This window comes from Cololabis saira, chromosome 11 (genome assembly GCF_033807715.1).
Source record: "Cololabis saira isolate AMF1-May2022 chromosome 11, fColSai1.1, whole genome shotgun sequence".
Classification (NCBI taxonomy): Eukaryota; Metazoa; Chordata; class Actinopteri; order Beloniformes; family Belonidae; genus Cololabis; species Cololabis saira.
Genome location: NC_084597.1, coordinates 39,211,651 through 39,237,359, shown reverse-complemented (window position 1 = coordinate 39,237,359; position 25,709 = coordinate 39,211,651). Strand labels below are relative to the sequence as shown.

The 25,709-nt window shown below is 39.7% G+C and overlaps 1 protein-coding gene across 1 annotated transcript in view; it reads left to right on the top strand.

The window, feature by feature from the left end:
* The window catches only part of cacna1bb (calcium channel, voltage-dependent, N type, alpha 1B subunit, b), a 248,616-nt gene that overhangs the window by 95,450 nt on the left and 127,457 nt on the right, over positions 1-25,709 (top strand). The window contains exon 8 of the mRNA XM_061734480.1: positions 4,221-4,408. Within this exon, the coding sequence (XP_061590464.1) occupies positions 4,221-4,408 (188 nt within the window). The remainder of the gene's footprint in view (positions 1-4,220; positions 4,409-25,709) is intronic.

The following is a 25,709-nucleotide window of genomic DNA, read 5'->3' as shown; positions in this document are numbered from 1 at the left end:
CCTACTCAACACCCTAGCTCCATTGTTATTTTCATGAAAGAAACTGATTTCTTTTTTTTTAGCGTTTCTTGCTTTGCTTCTTGATATTTTAAACATTAGATAAATACATGCAATTAATGAATGAACTCAAGATTTTCACTGGATTAATTATAATGCAGAATTTATTTTAGGATATTGTGGTTTTTTGCAGCATTAAATAAAAACATTTTGTAAACTTGACCTTCTTTCAAGTTAGCAAAATCCCAGTTGCCATTTCATTGCTGAAGCATAGACAACAATATAAGATACTATAAGATATTGATAATGTAGATATTTCCAACTGGTACATACATAAATACACACAAGACTGCAACACATAGACAATAGATATTAGATTGCAGAGTTAGAAAAAAAAAGTACTCTCAAAAATGAAAATAAACTAGTATAATTCAGATTTTTTTCTTAACCACCAGCTGGAATTTTATGTTGTAATTTTTGCTGTTAAAAGTGTAAAGAAGGAAGAAATAGTCCTTATCAGATAGCAAACAGAGCTTATACAGCACCTGTCATTGGGAAAGAGCCACTGCAGTGACACCAGAGGGATGTTGGCTGTGCAATCTGGCTCTGCAAATTATTGTTAAAACTTGGCACAGAATGTGATCAAGGCACCATCTCTTATGAAACACTGGTTGCACCAGACATCTGCTATATTATTTCCTATGTGCTGACATATGTGCCAGCACCCTCTCTGCACTGCGTTATACTGTAGTCTCTCTGTCACTACATAATCTCTGAAAATGTATAGATGATGCCACGATATTTACCTTAAAGGGGACCTATTATGAAAAACACGTTTTTTCTTGCTTTAACATATATAAAGTGGTCTCCCCTCAGCCTGCCAACTCAGAGAAGGAGGAAAGTAACCAAATTCTGCAGTGTCTGTACAGCCGCCCGGATGAGCCGTCCAGGGTGATGTGGATCTACCAGCCGTTCAGATTCGGCTCCCTTTCGTTACGTAACGAAAATGCGATTTACATAGGTTGGCCTCCGATGCGTGAAACCACGCCCACAACCGCCGGCCGGAGCTTCCGCCATTTTTTCGTAGCGGTGTATCGCATCATTCAGGCAGCCAATCAGCACAGAGCCTCATTATCATAGCCCCGCCCACTCAGAATCCCACATAGATAATGAGGTTAGAGAATGGAATGATAAAGACATTCCTCAGAGGCTGAATTTCTAATTTATATAGCAAAAACAATAAAAGGTTTGTTTTTAAGACATTCAAGGTCTGTTTAAAATAGGTATTAGATGCCATAATAGGTCCCCTTTAAGTTGACTAAACATGAAAAATAATATGTTATAATTGTGTCAAATCTCCAAATTAATTGTTGATTCATCTTTTATTCACCACTTAATCAGAACCAAATACCCAAGGTATGGTTTTATAAAGTTATAAAATTGTATAAAAGCACTTACCGGTAACACTTTTACGCTTGCAAATGCGATTGTTAAAATATGAGAACTCAAATATTCAATTTGTATCAAACTGTGTGTAAATGACTTATCAGAAGTCACCCCATGGCTCCTCTGTTTCTATCAGCCACGGTTAGTGAATGGTGTTCATCACTCCATCCTCCCCTCTTTGATAATTAGGGCCCGAGCACTTACAGTGCGAAGGACCTATTGTATCTGTAGAAATTTTTTTTCCCTTGTTTTTATTTTTCCTACGAAATGAGGGCCTTTTTGCCCCCTAAACGTGCCCCAAAAGTCGCCAAATTTTGCATGCAAGCCAGGCCTGGCGGAAAATGTGATATTTAATGGTTTGCATTAATGGCCGTGGCCTAATGGCTCAACAGCGCCCCCTAGAAAATTCCTGCCTTGAATCCCACAATACGGTTTGACGTACATGCACGAAAATCGGTACACACCTGTATCATGTTGCAACTTAAAGAAAAGTCTCTTGGCACCATGGCTGAAACCGAACAGGAAGTCGGCCATTTTGAATTAATGGTGTAATTTTGCCGCAATTTATGCCATTTCTTCATCCGCTTCTTCACCCGATCCTGCGCATTACCTTTCTCAGTCAAAAGCGTTACCGTGGCGACGCTAGACGCCAAAAAGTGCGCCCCCCTTCATCTGATTGGTTCATATTTTATAGTTCCTACTTTCTGCCATAACTTTCTAAAGGTTTGACGTAAAGACTTGTGGGTGGCACGGACGTAATTTGGGGGGGGGGGGACATGTCCCCTGCACTTTTTCAAAAGGCACTTTTGGTCCCCTGCTGTTTTTACCATCCAAAAACAATGTTACGCTATATTAAATGGAGACAGGTCAAGCACTAGGACCCAGTGGAAAACGGCCGCTCAAGCTGAAGCCTGTTTCCCGTTAGACCGCCCACAAGCTCATCGGTTGGCTCTGCCGTTTCCTGCTACCGTGTGATTGGCCGTGCCCGCTGTCACGCCATCTGGCTGTGAACAGCGCATGCACACCGGTGTTTTGCTAGTCGGCCAGGAGTCGGTGTTCAGACAGCATGTGTTAACCCTTCTGTGGTCTTTTGGTCAAATTGACCCATGTTCACTTTTCTTTTATATCACAAATATGATTTTCTTCCATATAACTGCCTCTGTTACACTCATTTCAAATAAAATGTATGATCACTACTTGCATCGAATTATGGATATTTTATTAAATTTCTCCCCTCCTGTGATATTCAATTTGACCCACCAGCCACTGGCTAGTGCTGGGTGGTGGTCCAAACATTTGAAATGATTTCATTTCATTTTCACATATACCCGTCTGTGATAATCCATCAATGTATGCCTCTGAGTTTAACTATAGTCAAAATAATTCAGAATTTCTGCTTATCTTTATTCAAAAATTAGGTATAATTTTATGTAAATGAGGTCTATTGACCATACATTCCAAAATTAAGTGTAAAATTGGTGGTAATGAGTTGGAGTGAAGTTGCCTAACAAGGTGAAACACAGAATTGGGTGATAATTTTGGCTACATGCATGATAATTAAAGCTACATGCTTTACAACCAGTCAAACCACAAAGGGAACAGTGAACTTAAAAGTAACAATAAAAAACTAGAAGAACTACTAGAAAACACAGTGAACTGAAAGAGTTTGAGTTTTCTTAAAAAGTTTATTTTTTTGCATACTTGTGTCCGTGAAATTTCTGTCTATGACAATTTTGTCATAGGTATTGAGTCCTTGAACATAGTTGGTGCAAATTAACCCCGTCCCTTCTTCTGATTGGTCAATATTTGATAGTCCCTATTTTCTGCCATAACTTTTGAATGGTTTGACATAGAGAGTCGTGGGTGGTGTCATCTGACTCGGTTTTGAGTACTTTACCTTCATTGGCATGAATTAGCCCCGCCCCTTCTTCTGATTGGTCGATATCTGATAGTTCCTACTTTCTGCCATAACAACCACATGTTATACTTGACTAGTATTTTTATTCTAAAATACTTAAAATCAGTCTTTGTAAATGTTGTGGCAAGGACAGTTTTCACTAATCACTTTTATAGGTACAGTCTTGTGTTGCATTGTCCCAGGTTCATTAAACATTCCAGCACTGATGGAAAAGCTGAAGTAATGAAATGGCCAGCTAATGGTTGGTAGACTACTCAACATCATGTTTTAATTTCTGTTACATATTTACTCAGCAATACCTGGACTGTACCATTGGTCTGTACTTTTAAGTTTTTAACTTTGAAAATGTTGTTTATGTGGGGAGCATTTAAAAAGATAAAAAAAGTTTGTTTTTATAATGGGTTCCACCATTGTGCTTTCATTGATGTTGTATCACTTTTGATAAAATTGGAAACTGAGAATTTCAAATGTCAAGCTGGGAAAGAAAATGTCAAAAAAAAGTTGGACTTCCAAGCTGTGAACTTGCATCAGATAATCTACATTTCAAATCATTACATATGAAAGTTTGCTTACTGAGTACGCATAAAATCTTGAAGTTGTTACTAAACTACTATAAGCACTACAAGTGCTGGTAAAAAATTCTGTTTTCAATATATTCAAATAAGATAAAAAAGTTCTGACGTTGTATCTGAAGTACAGTAAATAAATGGTGTGAAGTTGCATAAGATGTAAAATGGCTCGGTAATCTGTCTCTCAAACAGTCACTACTAAAAATGCTTCTTTAGAAAATCCGATTAAAAAGAAAGAAGAAGCAGCATCAAGTATCAAAACTCATTCTTTGTGATTCTCCTTTGATCAGGGGAGAGAGCCGCTGACTGGCCTTGTGGTAATGAGCCCCCCGCCAGGACTTGTCCCAATGGAACCGTTTGCAGAGAGTACTGGACTGGACCCAACTTTGGCATCACCAACTTCGACAACATCCTGTTTGCCGTGCTTACTGTATTCCAGTGCATCACCATGGAGGGCTGGGTGGACATCCTCTACCACGTGAGTCTATGGACATCTGTGTTCAAAATACATCTTCATATATCTTATCTTTCTTGTGCTCCTCACATGAGTTGCCTTTTTTTGTTGAGATAATTCAAATTTTTGATCTAAAAAGATTTAACTCCTCTATGGCTTCTCATCGGGCTTTACAGTGATGGTAACCTGATGTAAATCACATTCACTTACTGTATAGTTAAATGAATTCCGTTAAATTAATAGATCTACTATTGATGGTAGCCATTAACAGAATTTAGATGTTTTTGGAAAATAATGCTTTATTATGAATTTTAGTCATTTGGGCACGTGGGTTTCTTTTTTTTTGTTGCAGCCACTTAAGTGTGCCTTGAGATAAAAATGCTCCCTGAGAACTTTTGCTCGAACATTTAGAGGACTCATTGAAACATTGATGCTAGATGTTAGAAAAATTGAAACTGCTAGGAAATGTAGTAAGACAACATTTGGGTTGAAATTCATGTTTGCATTAGGTTTTATTATGGGAAATAAAATGTACATGAGTGAATATAGAATTTATTTGCTGTGAAATTTTGAGCACCCAGCCCTTTTTCAATATAAATATCCAGAATCCGCCTTAAATATACAAGTTTATTTTGACTTCCATTTTTTTTACCCTAATTTCCATTAATACAGTGATCAAGATTCTGTTTACATAATTAATCATCTGTTTAAAAGAAATCAAAATATAGTATTTGCTTTTCCTTGTTGTAGAGTTATTTGGTTATTCAGTTCAATATTCATTATATAGCAAATATTACAAGTTGTCCCTAGGTTTCTTTCCAGAGACCCAGAGCATGACCCCCGAGCAATTATCTAGATTATCTTGGTTTGATTATCTTTTTGTTTCATTTTAAAAGTATTGAAGAGAATCAAATGAAACTTCAGAAGCAAAGAGAAATAAATGTCGTAGCAGTTGAACTCAGGGCAGATTGTTGTATAATCCGTGTTTGTGTCTCGGACAACTGGGTCACTGTGTTAACCGTCCCAGCCTTACATGCTGATGGTGCCTTTTACCTCTCTGTTACCAAACGGTTTTGTTACTAGCTGCTCTCTCTTGTGTTGAAAAGACACAATCCTGGAGCTCATAAAGAAAGATAACATTCCCTCAAGGATAAGAGCTGCTTAGTCAAGCGGGGGAAAAAAAAAAGTTGTGGTGTTTTGAACAGTCCCACAATGACTGTGTGACCCAGATGCGTTTTAGTTTTATTATGTTTACCAAGTGAAAAAGCATTTTATACAAATAACACAAATAAGGAAATAATGTGCAGACATCCATCAAAAGGCCAGAGTACTCCTTGCTATAGGAATTAGAAAAAACTATGCAGAGAAGCTCTTTGCATGCGCCAGAATTGGGAGGCCGGATCAATACCTGTGGTTCAGGTATTAGTGGTAGATTAGCCTAGGTTGATGCTTCTGGAAAGTGATTAATGATTCAACTTGAAATTGTTTTTTTATATAAAGGTGAGTTGACACCTGAGTGTGAGCAGACATTTGTGAAACGGTAAATACATTTTTTGGTGGAGAATAGTTATGATCTCTGCGTTTTCCAAAACTAAAATAAAAAAGTAATTTCCAAAAATGTATGTATGTACATTTGTCTGCACCTTGAAATTACCATTGCTTGCTCAGGATGTAGGGATAGATATTGTACCATACCCACCTGGCTGTTTAGCATTGTGCATGTGCGGTAGGAGAAGTTCCTATGATTACTCCTGGCACTAAAGGGCTGATCCATTCCCTCCAACTCAACTCTTCCAAAGCCAGTCTCACCGCCAAGAATTGTCATTGGGCATGGTCCATAGGTGGCCGAGGCTGCTGTGAACATGAACCATTTCTGTAAATAGATGGAGAGTAGAAAGAGGGCAGGTCTGGAAGGCTTAGAGGCAGGGACAGTAACACATCTCCCGCAAGTTTTTCTGATTTATTATCCTGCTGTTATTGCGCTGCTATGATACAAATGCACCTTTTTTCCTAGTCTGAATGTTTTTTTGTATTTTAGCCATTTTCTTTCCCTTTTGGGCATCATCTAATAGCTCACCATTTACCCCAGCCTTTTCTTTTCATCATCGTGTAAATTCTCAATTATTATGTGTAATGTTCATGTGCACAAAGAATAGTAGGCTACCTAAATATATTCTATTTTTCAGATTATTATTTAGGCATATGGACCCTGTTTTTTTTTCATTGTACTAATGCATTAGTGCATTACTCACTGTTTTATAATTATTATTTTTTTCCCTCTTTGCCTCATCGTGACGCATTCATTTGTAGAGATTTCTCGCAAATTTTTAGAAACCGCATCAAGATTGCTCAGCCAGAGAGTCATTTTAGTTTGAATGTTAGTCTGTGATTGCTGGTCTTATGGTTTTCCTCCACCGTGTACACCTAGCAGATTTCTTTGAAAAGTGTTGGAGAAGTTTAACACTTTTCTTAAATTGGTCTGTCTTTTTTCCCCTAAAGCCATGGAAAAATAGCTGTTTAGAGGAGGCTGAAAAGTCACCATGTCTTTCTACAGTCTTGTCTAGAGTAGCAGACAGATTTATATTCCTCTCACTGTTTTAAGTGTAAAGAGTAGCTGAGTGTCAAAAGATGCACGCGAAGGGTCACACCTAGCACTAACAGAAAGTGTTACAGTGTACTATCCATCACACCCTGTAGCAAAATATTTCCCAGAGAGCAAGTATGTCTTCCCTCTCCTCCCTATGTATAACATTTGCCACGTTGTCGTCAATCCCTGAGATGTAGGCTAAAAATATCAATATCGCATGTCGGTACATATCGGCCCACTTAAAGGAGCATGAGGCAGGATTGAGGCAGGATTTATGAAAAGAATTCGTATACGTTTTAAGTTTTCTAGTAATAATGTCAGATGAAGCGTTCCAAACCAAAAAGAATGAGCCCTCTAGTGTATCTCTCCGTTGCCTTGAACAGGCTGTGTGCTGCAAAATGTGCTGCAATTCTGGGGCCGAATTTCCCGCACTGTCCTGCGGATGTGACGTCACATGACGCTGCATGTGCGTTCTCCCCGTTCTCCCGTGCCGGCTTCGCTGTTGGCTGCAGTACCCCCAACGGCCGTCGTGGCAAAGGGTGGCGCTAGAGAGTCTCATTTCTTAAAAAGAGCCTCATGCTCCTTTAAAAAACTGATTTATAGAGAAGATATATTTGCAAGAGTCATCGCAATAACCTTTCAGAGCCTCCATTGAAGATGGTCGTTACTCGTCATCTATGGATGTTTTCTTAGTATTGAAGTGCTGAACAAAGAAAAATGTTTGAGATTGTTCTGTTTTGTGTCAGAGGACATAAATTGAAGCTTAACCGGGTTTTCATGAATTATTCAACTTCTTTTGAGCAAATAAATAGATAGATAGATAAATACCTTTTTTAACATTTGTATTTCTCCTCCTCTGAATAAACAGGAGACATGAAACCTTCTCCTTGTATTGTTCAATACAACTTTTGTTCTCATTTTAGTCAGTATTTTTTTTTAAAGGTTATTTTAGGTCTATATGACAGTGATGTGAAATGTGTTTGACTCAAGCACACATACGTCACATCATGTCATTACTGGTTAGAGGATGTTCATCACTGCAGGTAAGGTGGATGAGATGGAAAGGTGACTGAGCAGCAGAGTTAAATCACAGGTCTTCTGGTGGGTGGACAGGGAGAAAAAGCGAACAGAATTTTTACAATAAACTTAAATCGGGTTCATGAGAACCTTAACAGAAAGGGGCCTAGGGTGTATTTGAGTGCAATGTAGTGTACATGCTTGCCATGTAACCACTGTCAAGCTGAATCTTCAAATGTAGATGGGCTCAAATAGAGGAGGAAGGCACAGTCTGTAATAGCATGAACCCAGAATAGCATGAAGGCAGCAGTGTATTCTAATGATTGTGCTTTCTTGTAACCCACTGTTAACCTCGCAGACTTATGGCTGTGCTGACTCTGCCTTCAGGGGATCACTTAGACCTTATTTTTAATGGTCAAAAAATGTATAAATATAGAGTGCATCTCTCCATCGTTATCCTCTTACCTCCTTCACGTCATCCCTTCCTTTCTGTTATCCACTCATGCCTAATTACGTTCATAACTTCACCTTCCTTGGCGAGGGTCATAGACTGTAGAAGAAGAATTGAATAGATACCCTGTGACACCAACCTTCACTTTTCTGAGGAGTGCTATTAAATCTTCTTTTTATGAGCAGGCCTGGCCTGCTGGCTCAAACACACCTGCCTTATTTCAGTCACAGTTGGCTATTTTAGCCTAGCTGGCTCATCTTATGTTAATCTATGATCCAAATGAATATGAATTTATATTTATTCTAATCAAACTGTCCCAAACATTGTCCTTTTGAGTGTCTCTTCCAAAATGAAATCCGAAACGTGCTGTCAGGGGTGAAACAAGGACGAGCAGAGCTCCCCTGGGGTCAGTGGTCACTCGGTTGAAATGTTGGCACTTGGTGAAGGTACACTGAAAAGCCTCTAGTTTCCGCCACCACTTTTTCACAAATCACAAGTTTTTCTTTAGTAGTTTGCTTAGGTTCATTGTCCTGGTTTAAGATGAACATCCATGAAAGTCTCAGTTCTCTTTAGGGGTTTCCTCATTTCTGATGCCTTGATTATCTCAGCATAATGCTTCCACCACCGTGCTTCACAGTTGGGCTGTTCTTGGGGTGAGGAAAATTGGCCTTTTTCTTTATTGGCATCTAATCAGGGTACTTTCTTTCACATGAAGTGAGTCTTTTACATTTTCTTAACTCAGAACATTTTCCTTATTTTATTCAATATCAAATATTTTTGCTTTCTTCAGTTCATTGGTCCATAAAACCCAGCTCTGTACAGAATGCTGCTCAAATAAGACCCCAATCTCTGCTCTGAGGCAACGCAAGTTTCTTTGTATAGCACAATTCAACAACAAGGTGATTCAAAGTGCTTTCAGAGACATTAAAACATCACATAGTAGAAATAAAAAATAGAAAGAAAGAAAGAAAGAAAGAAAGAAAGAAAGAAAGAAAGAAAGAAAGAAAGAAAGAAAGAAAGAAAGAAAGAAAGAAAGAAAGAAAGAAAGAACAATAGATTAAAATCAGTAACTAAGTTTTCAAATTCAAGCTTAAAAGTAACAGAGCAGATTTCTCTCTCACTTGAGTTCTGCAATATTTTATTTATATCTTTGCAATAAAAATGGTCTTAAATATAAAACGAATGATTCTGAAAGGAACAATGTTCCGAGAATATGTACTATTTCTTGTACAGTATGTTAGTCATGTTGTTGTATACGCCGCCAGGAACAGGCCCACAATATGTCAATAAAAGTTACAGTAGCTGTGGCCACAAGCTCCTTCAACCAACCCATACCCATAGGAACTGCATAGCTACCGACAACAGAATATCCTGCTTCACATGTTGATGGTTAAATCAGAAACAGAGCTGGAGGAGCGCCTTAGTGGGAGCAACATCAGGGAGGTCTGGAGAGGCACTGGGGGAGGGGGGCTGCGTCTGGGGACCATGTCTGGGCAAACGAGCTGAATCTGTTCTTCAACAGATTCGACAACGACATGTCCCCTCCCCCCTCCTTCACACCAGCGCTCATCCGGGACGGCTTCTCCACCCCACCCCCCTGCCTCTCCCTGCAGTACGACCTCGTCATCGTCACACCTCTCCCTCACCCCCCTCACACTTCCTGAGCAACCTACACGCCCCTCCCCCGGTCACACTCATCAGGAGTCAACCGACGCCCCCCCACCAGCCTCATCACAGCTGAACAGGTGAGGCGGGAGCTGAGGAGGACCAAGGCGAGGAAGGCTGCTGGTCCTGATGGCATCACCTCCAGGCTGCTGAGGGACTGTGCAGACCAGCTCTATGCTGTGCTCCTGCACATCTTCAACCTGAGCCTCAGTCTGGAGAGAGTTCCACTCCTGTGGAAGACTGCCTGTGTGGTTCCGGTTCTGAAGACTAAACAACACTGGGAGCCCAACCACTTCAGACCAGTAGCCTTAACCTCCCAGCTGATGAAAACTATGGAGAGGATTCTACTCGGGCACCTGAGACAACAAGTGGTTGACGTGATGGACCCCCTGCAGTTCGCGTACCGGCCGCAGGTCACTCACGCATCTGGAGAGCGCTGGCAGCACTGTGAAAGTCATGTTTTTCGACTTCTCCAGTGCTTTTAACACCATCCAGCCATCGCTGCTCAGGGGGAAGCTGGAGGAAGCAGGAGTCGACTGTCACCTGGCTGCATGGACCATGGACTACCTCACCAACAGGCCGCAGTACGTGAGGCTCCGCAACGGTGTGTCTGATGTGGTGGTCTGCAGCACGGGGGCCCCGCAGGGTATGGTGCTCGCTCCGCTCTTCTTCACACTCTACACCTCAGATTTCCACCACAACACGGACTCCTGCCATCTCCAGAAGTTCTCCGATGACTCCGCCATCGTGGGACGTGTGTCCAGGGGGCACGATCTGGAGTACAGGGGGGTCATTGCCAGACTTTGTCACATGGTGCGAAGGGATCCATCTGCACATCAACACCAGCAAGACGAAGGAGGTTGTGATCGACTTCGTCAGGAACCCTCTGCCTCTTGCACCGGTGAACATCCAGGGGCTGGACATTGAGACTGTGGAGGAGTACAAGTACCTGGGTGTTACCTGGAGGAGTATAAGTACCTGGGTGTTCCCCTCAATAACAAACTGGACTGGTCTCACAACACCGACGCTGTACAAGAAGGGCCAGAGTCGACTCCACCTGCTGAGGAGACTGAGGTCCTTCGGTGTGTGCAGGGAGCTCCTAAGGACTTTTTATGACTCTGTGGTAGCGTCTGCCATCTTCTATGCAGTGGTCTGCTGGAGCTGCGGGAGCTCGGAGAGAGACAGGAAGAGACTGAACCGACTGGTCAGGAGGCCTGGCTCTGTTCTTGGTTGTGCTCTGGACTCTGCTGAGGAGGTGGGTGAGAGGAGGATGCTGGTCAAGCTGAACTCCATCATGGACAACCCCTCTCACCCCCTACATGACACTGTGGGAGCCCTCAGCAGCTCCTTCAACCAAAGACTGCTCCACCCGCTGCAGGAAGGAACGCTACCGCAGGTCCTTCAACCCAACAGGCATCAGACTCTATAACAACCAACTCTGGTCATTCAAGTGCAATAACCTTCTCCCTCTAAATACATCACTGGTATTTTTGTCTCTTTGCACATGTATATATTATTTGTTTTTCGGGTTTAGTATTTCTTTTGAACATTGCTCATTTTTTATATTGCTCTTTTTTAATTACTTAGCTATTTATTGGTAGTTTTTTTAGGATATACTTTTTTATACTTTTTCATACTTTCGTGTATATTTTGTAAAAATTGTCGAGTGTGTATGTTTGCTGCTGCACAAGTGAATTTCCCCTCTGAGGGATCAATAAAGTTTATTCTATCCTATTCTTCTATTATATATATATATATATATATATATATATATATATATATATATATATATATATATATATATATATATACACACACACATACAGTAAGGTGTGTTGGAGTGCGTTGATTTATTTGTAATCATGCCGATCTTTTGGATGGTTTTTCCGTAACCCACACTACATCTAGTTGAAAATGATGAGGCAGGGGCACCTCCTGAACAAAGCCCCATACACAACCCGCTCCCCAGGTTCTGGTTGTGTAAATATTGAAATACATTTTCATCAAAGCTATTACACCCAGCAAACATGTTTAAGAGGAAAGCCCGATGAGTTACGGCTCCCCCTTACTGTTTAAACATGAAGTGAGCAGAGGGAATGAAAAAGTAGTGCAAGTGAAGACAGATTTACGCTTATGCTAATCTTCATAATGTTCCCAGCCGCTGTGGAGCTTTGGTTTTGATTTGAGGAGCATATCCTGCTATCAGTGTGGTCTATACTGGCAAAAAAACTAATGTTTCTGACATTTAACTTAACAATACTGGAGGCGAGGTGATGGTGTGGAATAGAGAAAGGTTTAAAGAAAAATCACCCTCTATACAATAATCCTATTGAGGATCATTGGATCACTGGGTGGAGCCTATTGTACCTGCCTTCAGGTAAGAAATATGGTTGAAAAGGTTGGCAGTCCGTCACAGGTCCGGACAGGAGCAAACACGTGTTTGCAAAAAAGCAAAACGAGAGAAAAGTTTCCATAGGACACTTTAAATTTACAATAAACCTACCTCTTTTGTGTGTGCGTGTTTGTATGTGTGTGTGTGTGTGTGTGGCTGTGGGAGGAAGCTGGAGTACCGAGGGAAAACCCACACACCGATGAGAAGAACATTCAAGCTCGATACAGAAATGCCTTGGCCAGCATTCAAACAAGGAGCTTTCTGTGAGACGGCAGAATTAGCCATCACACAACCGTGGTGCATGAAATTATCTTTCTAAATGATGCATTTGTTGATTTTTCCTTCAGATTTCTTTCCTCCTTTTCATTGATTAAAATGATGTCATCTTAATTGTGTTAGTTTTGAAGAGAAAAGGATCTTAGAGGAAAGAAGATACAATTACTCTTATCTGCATTTGCACAATAATGCTTTTCATGCATTCACAATAAATGTTATGCATTGCGCCTGGCCCAAACATTACATATAATATAATTTTTAAATCTGCATGCTAATCTTCATTTTCACCTTTAGGTCACAATTTAGATATTGTTTCCACGTTATCTAAGCACAGTTGCAGCTTCATCAGCCTGGCCTTCTGACTTTTTTGTTTGAAGAGTACAATTCTTTCTGAGCCCTGCTTTGGTTCAACATAGGATGACTTTGGCCTGGGATTAAGAAAGTAATTAATTGAGTTTCAGGGTATTGATGGCCATAATTAAAGAACAAATGCATAGCTAAGATCAGGGCAATATTATAATCATAATTAAAAGAATGTTCTGTGCTGCTAACTAAAAGGTTTGAGATTTAGGTTTGCTAAGCCTGTTGCACTTTTTATATCTCTTTAAATAATAGCTATTTTATACAGATAGGAGTGTAACATCATAATTTTAATTCACCCTAAAAAGGTTTTTTGTCAGAATTCACTGCAGATTGTAACAAATCAATACTTATGTACCAAGCATCTACAACTCAAGCTGAAATGAGCCCAAAAGAAACAATAGAGAAATCCTACACCAGCTATACAGCCTGCTTCCATATTTTAAGTGATGCAGGTCTCAACTGCTGTACAGCCAGACTTCAGGGTAGTTTTTTTCTTTCTAGCAGTAAACCCCTGACATTATCTGCAGCAATGCAGAATAAACAGAACAAAACAAAAACACTCTATTCTTCTGATTTATTTCAATCATATTCTTCATATTAGAGGTGTGCAATTCATCGATGTGTCGAAAAAAAAAAAAGAATTAAGTTATCCTATCCAGATTCCAGACTGAATAAGCTGCTGAATCATTTCATTTTCAAGAATGCAGATATGTTTACACTAAATAAATTTGATGGAAGTACATATCTTGTTTACTTGAATTAATGAACTCATTAAATCCAGGGCTTGACCGTTTTCAGTGTTTTCTGCCAATAGAGGGCGCTCTCATGCAAGTGCAGCTTTCCCTGGTCAAAGTTAAGTAAGTCAAAGAGCAAATGTTTACATAGTCATAAAATAAATTATTTTGTGTCTTTGAAAAATACATGTCAAATGTTCAAAAAACCTTGTTATTTTCTTAATGAGTGTTGTTAGAGGAACTGAGTTAATTGATTGGCTATTTATTTACAAATGTAGCCACAGATGAAGACAAAATCAATCTTGTATGGAAAAAAGCATTAAAAATCACAATAATCGAAGAATCGTGGCACCAATAATCGAATCGAAAATCGTTATAATCGAAGAATCGAAGCTCCAATAATCGAATCGAATCGTGAGGTACCCTTGTTTGCACACCCATACTTCATATGATCCTGCCATATTTTTTTTACATCCTGCCAGTGTAAAACAATAGCAAAGTATTACACTTATTCTCACTGTGAATGCAGCTTTGACAGTGAACGAGTCAGCTGGGAAGTGACACTGTTGTAGTCGCAGCATCGGTGGGTTTCTTGGCATTGATAATGTGGCAGTCTTTATTTCATGGATCATGATTTTATTACATATCCTCCGTCTCTTCTAGTTATCCAGCGACTGCCATCAAATTAGAAACGACGCTAATTACCTCTGCTGTATCATGTTCAGGCTTTACTGTGGAAAAAAAAAAAATACACACAATTACATAAATATGAGAGGTCTGTGGAACTATTCTTTTTTTCCTCCATCACCTTTACACTGCAAAAACTTAAAATCTTACCAGGAATATTTGTCTTATTTCTAGATAAAATGTCTCATTTTTAGTCAAAAAATCTCATTACACTTAAAACAAGAGTCATTACAAGAAAAATAACTTATTTGACAATTTTCACCTGTTTCAAGTAAATTTTCACTTGAAATAAAAAAAAAAATCTGCCAGTTGGACAAGATTTATCTTATTACAAGCAAAAAAATCTTGTTCCACTGACAGATTTTTCTTCTTATTTTAAGTGAATGTGATGTTCTGACAACCGTCTTGTCTTTTATCATGATTGTATTGCCTTACTGAAAGGTGTGTGCTCAATGCAAAGGCTCCAAGGCATCTTCCTCACAATCAATCAGAATCACATTTTGTAATATGTTGTGTTTTGTTTGTGACTTGAGTTTTCTTTAATTTGTGTGTATGCCAAAGCTTATGATCTGGTAGAAACAGATAATTTCTATACCATTTCTTGATCTGAAACCTTTAGAACTGGAAATGGCATAACGCAAGCTAACATCATATGCGGATTAGTAAACTCCGTTCATAGGTTACACAGAAATCTACATGCATTTATTTGGTGATGCAGAAACATAAATATATTTATTCTGTTTCCTGTTTTATTTGCTGCCTCTTAAGTCAAATTCACTGTCATTTGCCCCAAAACGGAACTTTGCATCCTTCACTGATCATTGTTTTGTTTTTGACTACTTTAAAAAAAAAAAAAAGAGAATGTTTTTCCTCACATATGCAAATCACCCATGCAATGAACTGTCACAGCTGCTGACTTTTTCATCTTTTGGAGATAACAGTCTGGATGATCTCTCTTATCTTTTCATGAAGAACTTGATATTTGTTGGTTTTTTTGCCAAAAGCCAGCAAATGTGAACTTATCTGATCACAGAACACGTGTTAATTGTCGTTCTGTCCATCTGAGATGAGCTTGTGCACTATGAACTTAGCTGCATTTTAACACATAGCTGATACAAAGTTTCCTTCTGTTATTTTACCGAAGCTGAACTGGTGAGTTAGTATACAAAATCATTTTAATTTGTGTTACATATCATAAATATGTCTGTGAAATTAATATAGGAATGTTTATATTTATACAGTTTATATGTGTATTTTTTTCAGTTGATTACCTGCTGACAGCACAATCGTTGTTTGAGTTAGCATGTGTGGAGTTGCTAATGAGGAAAATAAACCCGTGGAAAAGACAACGGTTGTGTGTTGGAGCTGAGTGTGACACTGTTTCGCCGGTCAAGCGCACCCCGTGCAGTGGGATTTATTAGCCTAACAACGTTAGGCTGGTAAAAACCATACAGTAATAAACACCAAGCCAGCCCTGTGATGGAGAAGCGGAGGTTGGACAGTGTTGGGGTCTTTTGAGCCATGCTTCTTCTGGCTCCTCACCTAGGACGTCTTTGGCTTGGGTGACCCTAGCAGGGGCATAAAGCCCTGGATAACTGAGCTCCTATGATCATTGGAACACGTGATCCCCTCCACTACTATAAGGTGGCAGCTCAAGGGGGTGCTAATAAACTATTGAACTATATTGTATCGTAATGTTACTAATATTACTACTATTGTAGAAAATATTCCAACTTTTCTTAAAAAGGATTCTGTAAAATTACAGCAAAGATGTAAAACCATTACCATTGAGGTGAAAAAGTAGTTTAAACTGAGCCTATTATTCCACAAGTCACGGGATAGAAGTTGATAGGTGGATTAACCTTAAATTCTGATATAACAGACATGTTTTATGATTCTGCCCATATGTCGTTGCTTTTGAAAGGCCTGCACCGCAGCTGCTTAATGGTGTCGCTCCTGCTTGATGTAAGAGGTTCATGAGCTGCTGATTTGATTCAGACTGTGTGTCTTCATTTCAGCAGGCTTTTCCTGTGTGTATGTGTTGTGTTGTATGTGTGTATGTGTGAAATCAGCTCTGTAAGCTGAGAGTGGGAGTACGCTGTCACCCCGCATGAGCATGTTTCATGACCCTCAGTTTTGTGGCAGCTTTTGGATTTTCCTCGTTGATCTTTTTGAGCAGCCAGCCCACATTAACTCATGGGAATATAGGTGTTGGAATTATAATTTCATCTGAACATTTTCCAAAGGATTCTTTTGAACATCAGTAAAATGTAGGATGTGATAATGGCCTGCCATGAAAATGACACTTTCTGCAGGTGGCCAGAGCTTTGACATTCAATAACACACACAAGCACGGAGTGAAAATGTAAATTTCACACTTAAAATTTCAACCTGTCCAGCATGTTCAAACCCAAGATCTTTATGACAAAAGGTGATCACCCCCCCTGTAATAGAATTTTCTTACTTAAAACTTGGTGGCAAATCAAAAAGAGTTTTGGGGAGTTTTTTGGTCTTTGAGAGGTCTGCCCTAAAACGCAGCATCAGGGGGCACAGTGGTGCAGCTGGTAGTGCAGCCGTCTCACAGCTAGAAGGTCCTGGGTTCAATTCTTGCTGGGGACGCTGTGGGTTCTGACTTTAGCAACCTTGGTGGGGTTGGCATAAGGGAGGAGGAGTGGAGTTTGCATGTTCTCCCCGTGTTCCCTTGGGTAGCAATGTGAGCTACCCTCACAAAAACATGCACACAGTCCTGGCTATACATGCCCCCTCTGGCCAGCCGGGCGCCAGATGGGGTGGGGAGGATCTGGCCGGAATAACGTGATCCTTCCACGCACTACGTCCGGCCAGAGAAACCCCACCCTGTCTGGTGAAAAGAAGCTGCTCACTCCTCAGGATAAGAAGGAGACCTGAGCTCAGTGTAGGGCCCTCCTGGGGTTGGTAGAGAGGAGCAACGCCCAGGACTGTCTTAAGTAGGAGCACTGGTTGATCAAATGGAAAAGAAATTGGGGATAAAAATATTTTAAAGAAAATTTAAAGAAATCGCAGCATCAGATCATTTTATTCAATTTTGAAATATTTTAAACAATGCAGTAAAATGTTAGTCTAAATATATTACAACTGGATGTATCTCTTCTTTGTAATGAATTGATGATAAAGAGAAGCTAGGTGATGGTGTTTTTACTTTATTTTTTATTTTCTCCTCTGAATCAATTTCAGCATAGCTTGTGAGGTCCACTTAAACAACAATAGGATGAAATAGAAGTCAATCAAATCAGGTCTTGGATCACAACATTCAAATATTTTTTCATCCTATTTCATTTAATTTTTCTTCATGGACTTCTATCACTAAAAATGGACGTGGACAATTTACATGATTTACATTATGCTTTGTATCATTACAAAGACCTTGAAGCTACATGGTACATTAGCATTTTGACGATAGTTTGTTACAATAGCTTGGCTTTGATCGCCAGATCTCCCTTGTTTTTTTTCTCTTTCATGCTTTGCAGTAAATATGTGATTTAAACTTGTGCGGTTCTAAATACGCTGCAACACAACACTTGTATAAGAGCTCCATACACGTACATACACATGGCCACATCATTCAAACACAACAGCATACAATTTGTGACAATTAGTTGTTTAGATTGATTTTGTCAAAAGATACTATGACCCAAAAAAAGACGGTACAGTAATTTTATTGTAATACCCACCACAAAATTTGAAATAGTGCATTTGTAACTTTTCAATTTAAATTAATAAGCAGTTTGAGCAGAGGTATTGTACAATAACAAGGTGCCTTTTATTTCTGGATCTACCCACCCCAGAGACAACATTTTTGATGAGATATGAATATGGCCATGCAAAAATTATATTTATTTGGCCTTTCTTTGGAAAAAAATTTAACTTACACTGGACTGGCAACCTGTCCAGGGTATACCTGTGTTTTTTGCCTGTAATGAGCTGGGATAGGCTCCAGAAGAACCCTGTGACCCTGTATGGGATTAAGCAGTAATAGAAAATGGATCGATTTAACTAACAACTTACTAACTAATATGCTGGTTTGTGTATAAGCTTGTTTGTGTATTGATCATTGGCCAACAGTGATATTGATACAGAAAAGGTCTTCCACAACTCTGGATCTGTTATAGCTCAAGCTAAGTTTAAGGAGGCAGCGCTGATGAGGGAATATACATTGCTACTAAAATAACACTGCTGAACTCCCTTGGTAGATAAGATGGGTAGAAATACAGATGACAGGGTTGCACAGTTGCTCCAGGATTACATTATCTGATTATAACAAGCACAATAATTATACTTCTGTCACTCAACTAGCAGTATCTGTCTGCCTGTGTAGTCTGAGAACTGGGTACAGAGGCGCCTGAGTTGGCTCCTGCAGCCACGTCTCAGTGAAATACAACAGAGAAATTCTTGCTGCGTTTTCATCAGCACTGCAAGCTCAGTTTTATTTGTCAATGATCTTATATTCTCCTTGAGGCTTCTTTTTACATTTCAAGGTCTGCAGTGTATAAACTTTCTGTTCCTCGCTTTTTTGTTCTGCTCCTGCTTAAACACCCTGATGTACAAAAGGACAAGAGTTATACAGAAGTTGTGCTGTGTTAATTCTTGTCTTTTCTTTTCTCTCAAGTCATCTTGGGATTTGGGTCTCAGTCTGGGTATTTGTCAGGCTTTTGAAAGCTTAGTCTGCCGTTACCACATAAAAAACTCTCCCAATGCCATTACTGATAAAAATGTGCTTTAAAAAAAGTGCTTCAAGTCCTAAAAGAGTTCCATCTAGCACCAATCCATCAAAATCGGGGAAAGTGAGGTTGGGAACAAAAAAGGAAATTTAAAAAAAACAAAACAAAAAAACTCTTTAAAATCAGTGTTTTCTCTGATACACCTTGAGAAGTTGCAGAGACACATACTGTATGTTATGACTGAACTATGGAGACAAGTTGCCATTAGTCCAACACCATTGTACAACCATTAAAACCAGCACTGATTACGTTCTTCTTTGGCTCTGCTTTTATGGAGGTGCTAACTTGTGTTGATTATTAATTAATGTCTTACTTTTAATGGCTTAATTTGTGTTAAATAAATAATGTCAGTGAAATATATAATGTTTTGATTATCTTAGGTCCTGGTAAGGATGATTGATTTTTTTTTCTTTCATTATTAGAATTGTCATGTTCAGGTATGTGAAACCATCCCCCCCCCTCCTATGACTAGATGGTACCACAGATGTGTTCAGTTCATGGAGCCTGAGGCTGCTTGTTATATAGCATAATGGATCACACCCTTTCTACTATATGACATATCAGAAATTTAAGTAATGGACTTCCTTAAATGATGCCTGCAGGTCGTATAGGTCCTCTCCTCTCCTCTCCTCTCCTCTCCTCTCCTCTCCTCTCCTCTCCTTCATCTGTTACGGCAGAAGAAGTCTGCGCTGGACTCTTTTCTACATGAACGTGTGATGGTCACACATGGTGTGATGGTGATGTGCTGGTCAGATTCCGTTTCCTCCAGCTTAAAGACATGGATGCTCCCACTTTCTTTTTCAACCTTGAAAAGTCTGTTGCTCAGAAGAAACTGATATTGTGTAAATTTCAGTTCCTGAAGAAGAAAGCAGTTTATCAGGTCTACCTGAAGGTGCTTAACCTCCGTTCTCTTATGGGTTTACGGGAGTCGGAGTGGACTGAGTTTTTTGGCCCAGGGTTTTCCCCGAGAGGCAGTTGGCGGTCCCTGTACAAGCTGCCCATTGAGAAGAGGACAGCGGACCTTTAGTGGAGGATTGTACTGTACATGGGAGTAAAGCTACGAACAGATACATAGCACACCTGGATCCTAGTGTGGGGGGGGCCTGTTTATTTTGTTCAGGGACTGAGACGCTGGCACATTTGTTTGTCCAGTGTCCCCGTCTTGTTGGTCTTTTTCATCTTTTGTGGACATGGTTTCACGGTTTTGGTGTGGTGTTTTCTTTTCATTTGTTTATTATTGGTCCTAAGTACAGAGAAGACTTTCGTGATACTTATTCATTTCTTGTGTGGTTTAAATTTTCAATCTGGCTGACCAAGAAGAATCAACTTTCAGGTACTGGTAGTGTTGATCCACTTACAGTTTTGAAGGGTCTTCTGAAGTCTCGTCTTCGAGTGGACTACTCGTATTATATAATGGTGGGCAACCTGGAGGCTTTTGAGGATAGATGGTCTGTCAGAGGGGTCTTGTGCTGTCTTGTGGGGGAGAATAATTACATTTTGTTTCAATTTTGAAGGTTTTTCTTTTGATGGGTTGATGATGTGATTTGTGTTGTGATTCTGTGGATTGGTCAATAAAGGGCTTATTAAAACCAAAAACATCTCCTCTCCTCCATTTCTAGTGGGTGTGAGTGTGAACGCAGGACTCAGAGGTGCAGTGTGTGTGAGCGGCGTGGAGATTAATCTTGTTTGACACAATTTGGGGAATTTGTCATTTTCTCTTTTTCCTGTGCATGATCAGGTAATTTTACTTAGTTGTTGTGTTTGTTGTAGTGGTCTAATTTGGTAGCTTGTTGGAGGATGGCATCCTCTGTGACGCCACCTCCGTCTATCTGACATGGAGTCAGGCTATTTCCCCCAGACAGTGACATTTTCATGGAGGACGTTCTGTTGGCTGTAGGTGAGCAGGTAGAATGAAATAATATTTATTTTGCCTCGCAAATGAACAAGGCTGTTGTTGCATCCATGAACTATGAACTTCATGTTAACAATTTAGTTGGACGTTCATTAAAAAATTTGTTTGTGCAGGTGTCACTGCTGTCTGCCCTTTTGACACGTACAGTATAACAGTGTCCGGTGTTCCCCCATTTATTTCTAACAAGCAGCTTGGGAAGAACTTGGGTAATTTGGAAAGTTTACCAGCAAGTTTAAAACTGTGAGTTTGGGGTGGTAGGATCCTAAGCCTAAACATATACAGTGTTTTTGGAGTTGCCTAACCAGACTTAAAGGGGACCTATTATGGCATTTAATACCTATTTTAAACAGGCCTTGAATGTCTTAAAAACAAGCTTTTGATTGTTTTTGCTAAATAAATTAGAAATTCAGCCTCTGATCTATGTCTGCAGCATTCCAGTCTCTAACCTCATTATCTATGTGGGATTCTGAGTGGGCGGGGCTATGATAATGAGGCTCTGTGCTGATTGGCTGCCTGAATGACGCGATACACCACTACGAAAAAATGGCGGAAGCTCCGGCCGGCGGAGTTAGTTTTGGCCGTGGTTTCACACATCGCTCCAACGTTATGCAACGACGGGAGCAGAATCTGAACGGCTCGTAGAAGCCACATCACACTGGACGGCTCATCCGGGCGGCTGTACAGACACTGCAGAATTTGGTTGCTTTCCTCCTCCTCTGAGTTGGCAGGCTGAAGGGAGCCACTTTATATATGTTAAAGCAAGAGAAGACGTGTTTTTCATAATAGGTCTCCTTTAAGTAGTGTCCTTTAGAGCAGTGGTTCCCAACCTGGAGTCCGTGCTCCCCCTGGGGGGGTGCCAGAGATCTCTGGGGGGGCACGAAACTTTGTCTGCTTTGAAATTATGCAGTTGTAAAAATTATATGTGCAAATGAGTCATTCATAAGACATTGTTAGGAATAATTTATGAATGTCTTGAATATCTTTTGTGTTTTTTATACACTGGTGACAAACACAGGAAATGATTTAATTCCTTATTATTATATCATTTATCAACATTTAATCTACTCCGACAGGTTGTTAAAGTAAAAATGTTAAAAAATGTTTGTCTCATATTAAGATACATTTTTCAGAAATATTTTTATGTCTTTTTATGTCCTTTTGTGCATATTTTATACATTGGTGACATTGGAGAAAAAACAAATGTGTATACAGAGTAAACCAAAGAGAAATGTATTAAAAAAAAAAAACAATGTACATTTTTTCAATTAAAGACTTTTTTGGTACTAGTACGTACGGGTCGGGGGGCCTGGCTGGTCTTAGACACAAGTAGGGAGGGCTCCAAGGAAAAAAGGTTGGGAACCACTGCTTTAGAGTGAAACATAGTGACGGTTATTATGTGGTATATGTGAGTTCAGGCAGGTGAAGTGCTTTGAGTGTCGAGATGTGGGCCCCGAAGCTTAGTTTCTCCTCATAAACAGCTGGCAGGTGGGGTGGGCTGCTGGTCCCAGCGGTGGCGCCAAGACCTGCGCTGTTGTCGGGCACCCTGCTGAACCTGCTGCTAGTCCTGTTGTGACGTCCTGTGGAGTGTCTCAAGTAAATACTGATTTTTCACAATTGGATTCCAATACTTCTGATAATCTGGTTACATTTCATCGTGTTCTATGTATTTATGGATTCCCCAACTTGTCTTCCCCAACTTTGGGGGGAGTGGTAGCCTAGTGGCTACAGAGGAGGGCTGGAGTCTGGAGGACCCAGGTTCAAGCTCCTGGATTGCAACCGAGGTCAACCACCTTGGGCCCTTAACCCTTACTGCTCCCCGGGCACCGCGCCACTGCATGGCAGACCACTGCTCGTAGTTTGACTATAAATGGGTTAAATGCAGAAAATAAAGAAATTCGCCATTGTGGGATTACTAAGGGAATTTGTCTTTTAATTTGTCCAGTGTCCCCATCTAATTGCTTTCTTTTACCTTTGCGAAGATGGTTTCACTGTCTTGGTGTGACCTTTTCTTTTCATTTGTTTATTTTTGGTCCTAAGTAGAGCACAAAAGAAAGGACTGTCCTCATGTTTATAAATTTTTTTGTGTGGTTCAGATAGTCCCGTCTTGGAGTGGATACTCTTATCACAAAATGGTGGGCGACCTGGAGACTTTTGTGGATAGTCTATTGGAGGAGTCTTGTCCTGTGTTGGGGGGAGAATGGGAACCTTTTGTTTTGGTTTTGAGGATTTTCTTTTGATGGGTTGATGACTTGATTGTATCGTGATACTGTCTACTCGTCAACAGAGGGCCTATGAAAACCAAAACTCTTCTCCTCTCTTATTAGTTTCCTGGATTTAAATGTACCCCACATCGTAATCCCAGCCTGCAGCATTTCAAAGCCTCCATGCCATGAAAGGGGATTGTTCTGGAGAATTAAAGAAATAAGAAAAATATCATGTCCATTGAATATTAATATGAATTAAATATAATATTATTTTTTTAAAGAAACAAAAAAGCCAGATATGTGAAAATCCAGCCACATTAAATTTAGAAGAGATCTTTTTTCTTGCACTCATCTGTTGAAGCGGGAGAATCAGGGCTGTGTCAGGCTGTGTCAGAGAAAAAAAAACGCTTCCCTCTTCGCATGCTGAGTCTCGGGGTGAAAACTGATGCAACAGATTGTATTAGCTCTTTATTTTCTCTTCCTCACCAGACCTGCCAGCTCCAGAGAGGTATTAAGATATCTGATGCTACTGCAAACGGAGAAAATTATTGCATGACACTACACTTTAAGCAAGGATGCAAAATAAACTAAAAATAATAAATGTTAGGCAATCAAATATTTGGTTAAAGAGCAATGATACAAAATCCCAGTAACTTGGAATGTAACATGTTACAATAACAATTTTTTTTAATTTTATTTTTAAAAATGAGTATAAAACGTGTTTATTTAGGCACTACAGGAACATATAAAGCTGCCACTTAGTTGTTCAGCACTTGGGTAGCTTGAGGGAGAATCTCTCAATTAAAAGAGTTTATCTATAAGAAGTATAAATCTAGAATTAGCTAATGACTCCAAATACTGTTTTCACTATACAATAAATTGCCTTCACGTATTAAACTACAGGGGACATTTTAATAGTAAAACAGGACAGGAAACAGATCCTAATGTCTAGCAATCAACTGTCGTTAGTCTCATTACACATGACATAACACAGCAGCACTGTAGTTTACAAGAGACACTGGAGTGTGAGAGGGAGGGTAAATCAAGAGAATAATGAAATGCAAACAATTACAATAAGAAAGACGATTTTTCACTAGATTTATTTTGGTCATGTGTCGGTGTAAAATCTGTTATGAGTAGATAAAATACAAGGTACAGTCAATTAAGCCCCTGAGATTTTTGGACGCATTGATTCTTGTGTGCGTAGAAGGGGATTTGTCTTTCAAATTGGAACATTTTTGGAAGGTGGTGACCCACAGCCTACTAAACCTTGCACTCACAATGCTTTGCTGATTTCCTCATTGTTTATTTTAAAAATAAGCAGATGTTTTGCACGTGACAAGGCTGTGATACCTGCTACGTGGGGTACTTACAGGTGTTTCACACTAGCATGAGAGAGAAAGTATGGATGTTTCTGTCTGAGACAGAGAGAGATAAAGTGAGAGAAAGTGTAGACACTCTCTAATGCACATTCATTTATTTCAAATGCCAGAAGAATTGAATTGATTGCCAGGCCATTGTAATAGTAGTTGACCAGAATAAATCTAAATTGACCTGCAATCCTTAATTAAGAGTTATGCATTACCAACCATGACAGTTTATTGCTCTTTATGCTTAGCTCCTTATTTGAGTTATGTTTGTTTTGTTATGATGGACACACAAGAATTAAGATTTTGTAAACATTTTTATCTGCATTGTCCGTGACTTCAGAGGAGTACGTTGCCAAATGCCTAGAACGCAGCGATGCACCAGCATATTTTGGGTTTTTGGTGACCTGTCCCTCCAACTTGACTGTAAGCATTGAGAAAGATGATGACAGGATGGGTAGAGAAGATTAGAGGATGTTCATTTAACTGTATATTTAACATTTGTTTTAAATGAATTCAACTAAAGGCCGAAGAACATTAGGGAGAACACCAAAGCTAAAATGCTTGAAATGAAATGTAAAAAAAAAAATAAGGCCAAACAAAACAGCAAAGCTCCTGTGAGGCACTTATCCCAATGGGTAGGCCGCAATTTCTCTGACAGTCAAGGCAGAGGTAGGGTGCTGCACATATGTGTTCACTCATTTCATATTATTGGGTGCACAATTCATAATACAGAAGCCAATTTGCATCACTTCAAAACTGGCATGTGTAAAATGTCACTTTGCTCCTTCCATGTCATCAGTCTACAGGTCAGTCTTGTTTCTAACAAGCCACAGCGTGGGTACTCTCAAGCATGAAGAATGTTGACACCCAAAATCAGGGGATGCTGGCCTTCCTGGACAGGGATTTCATC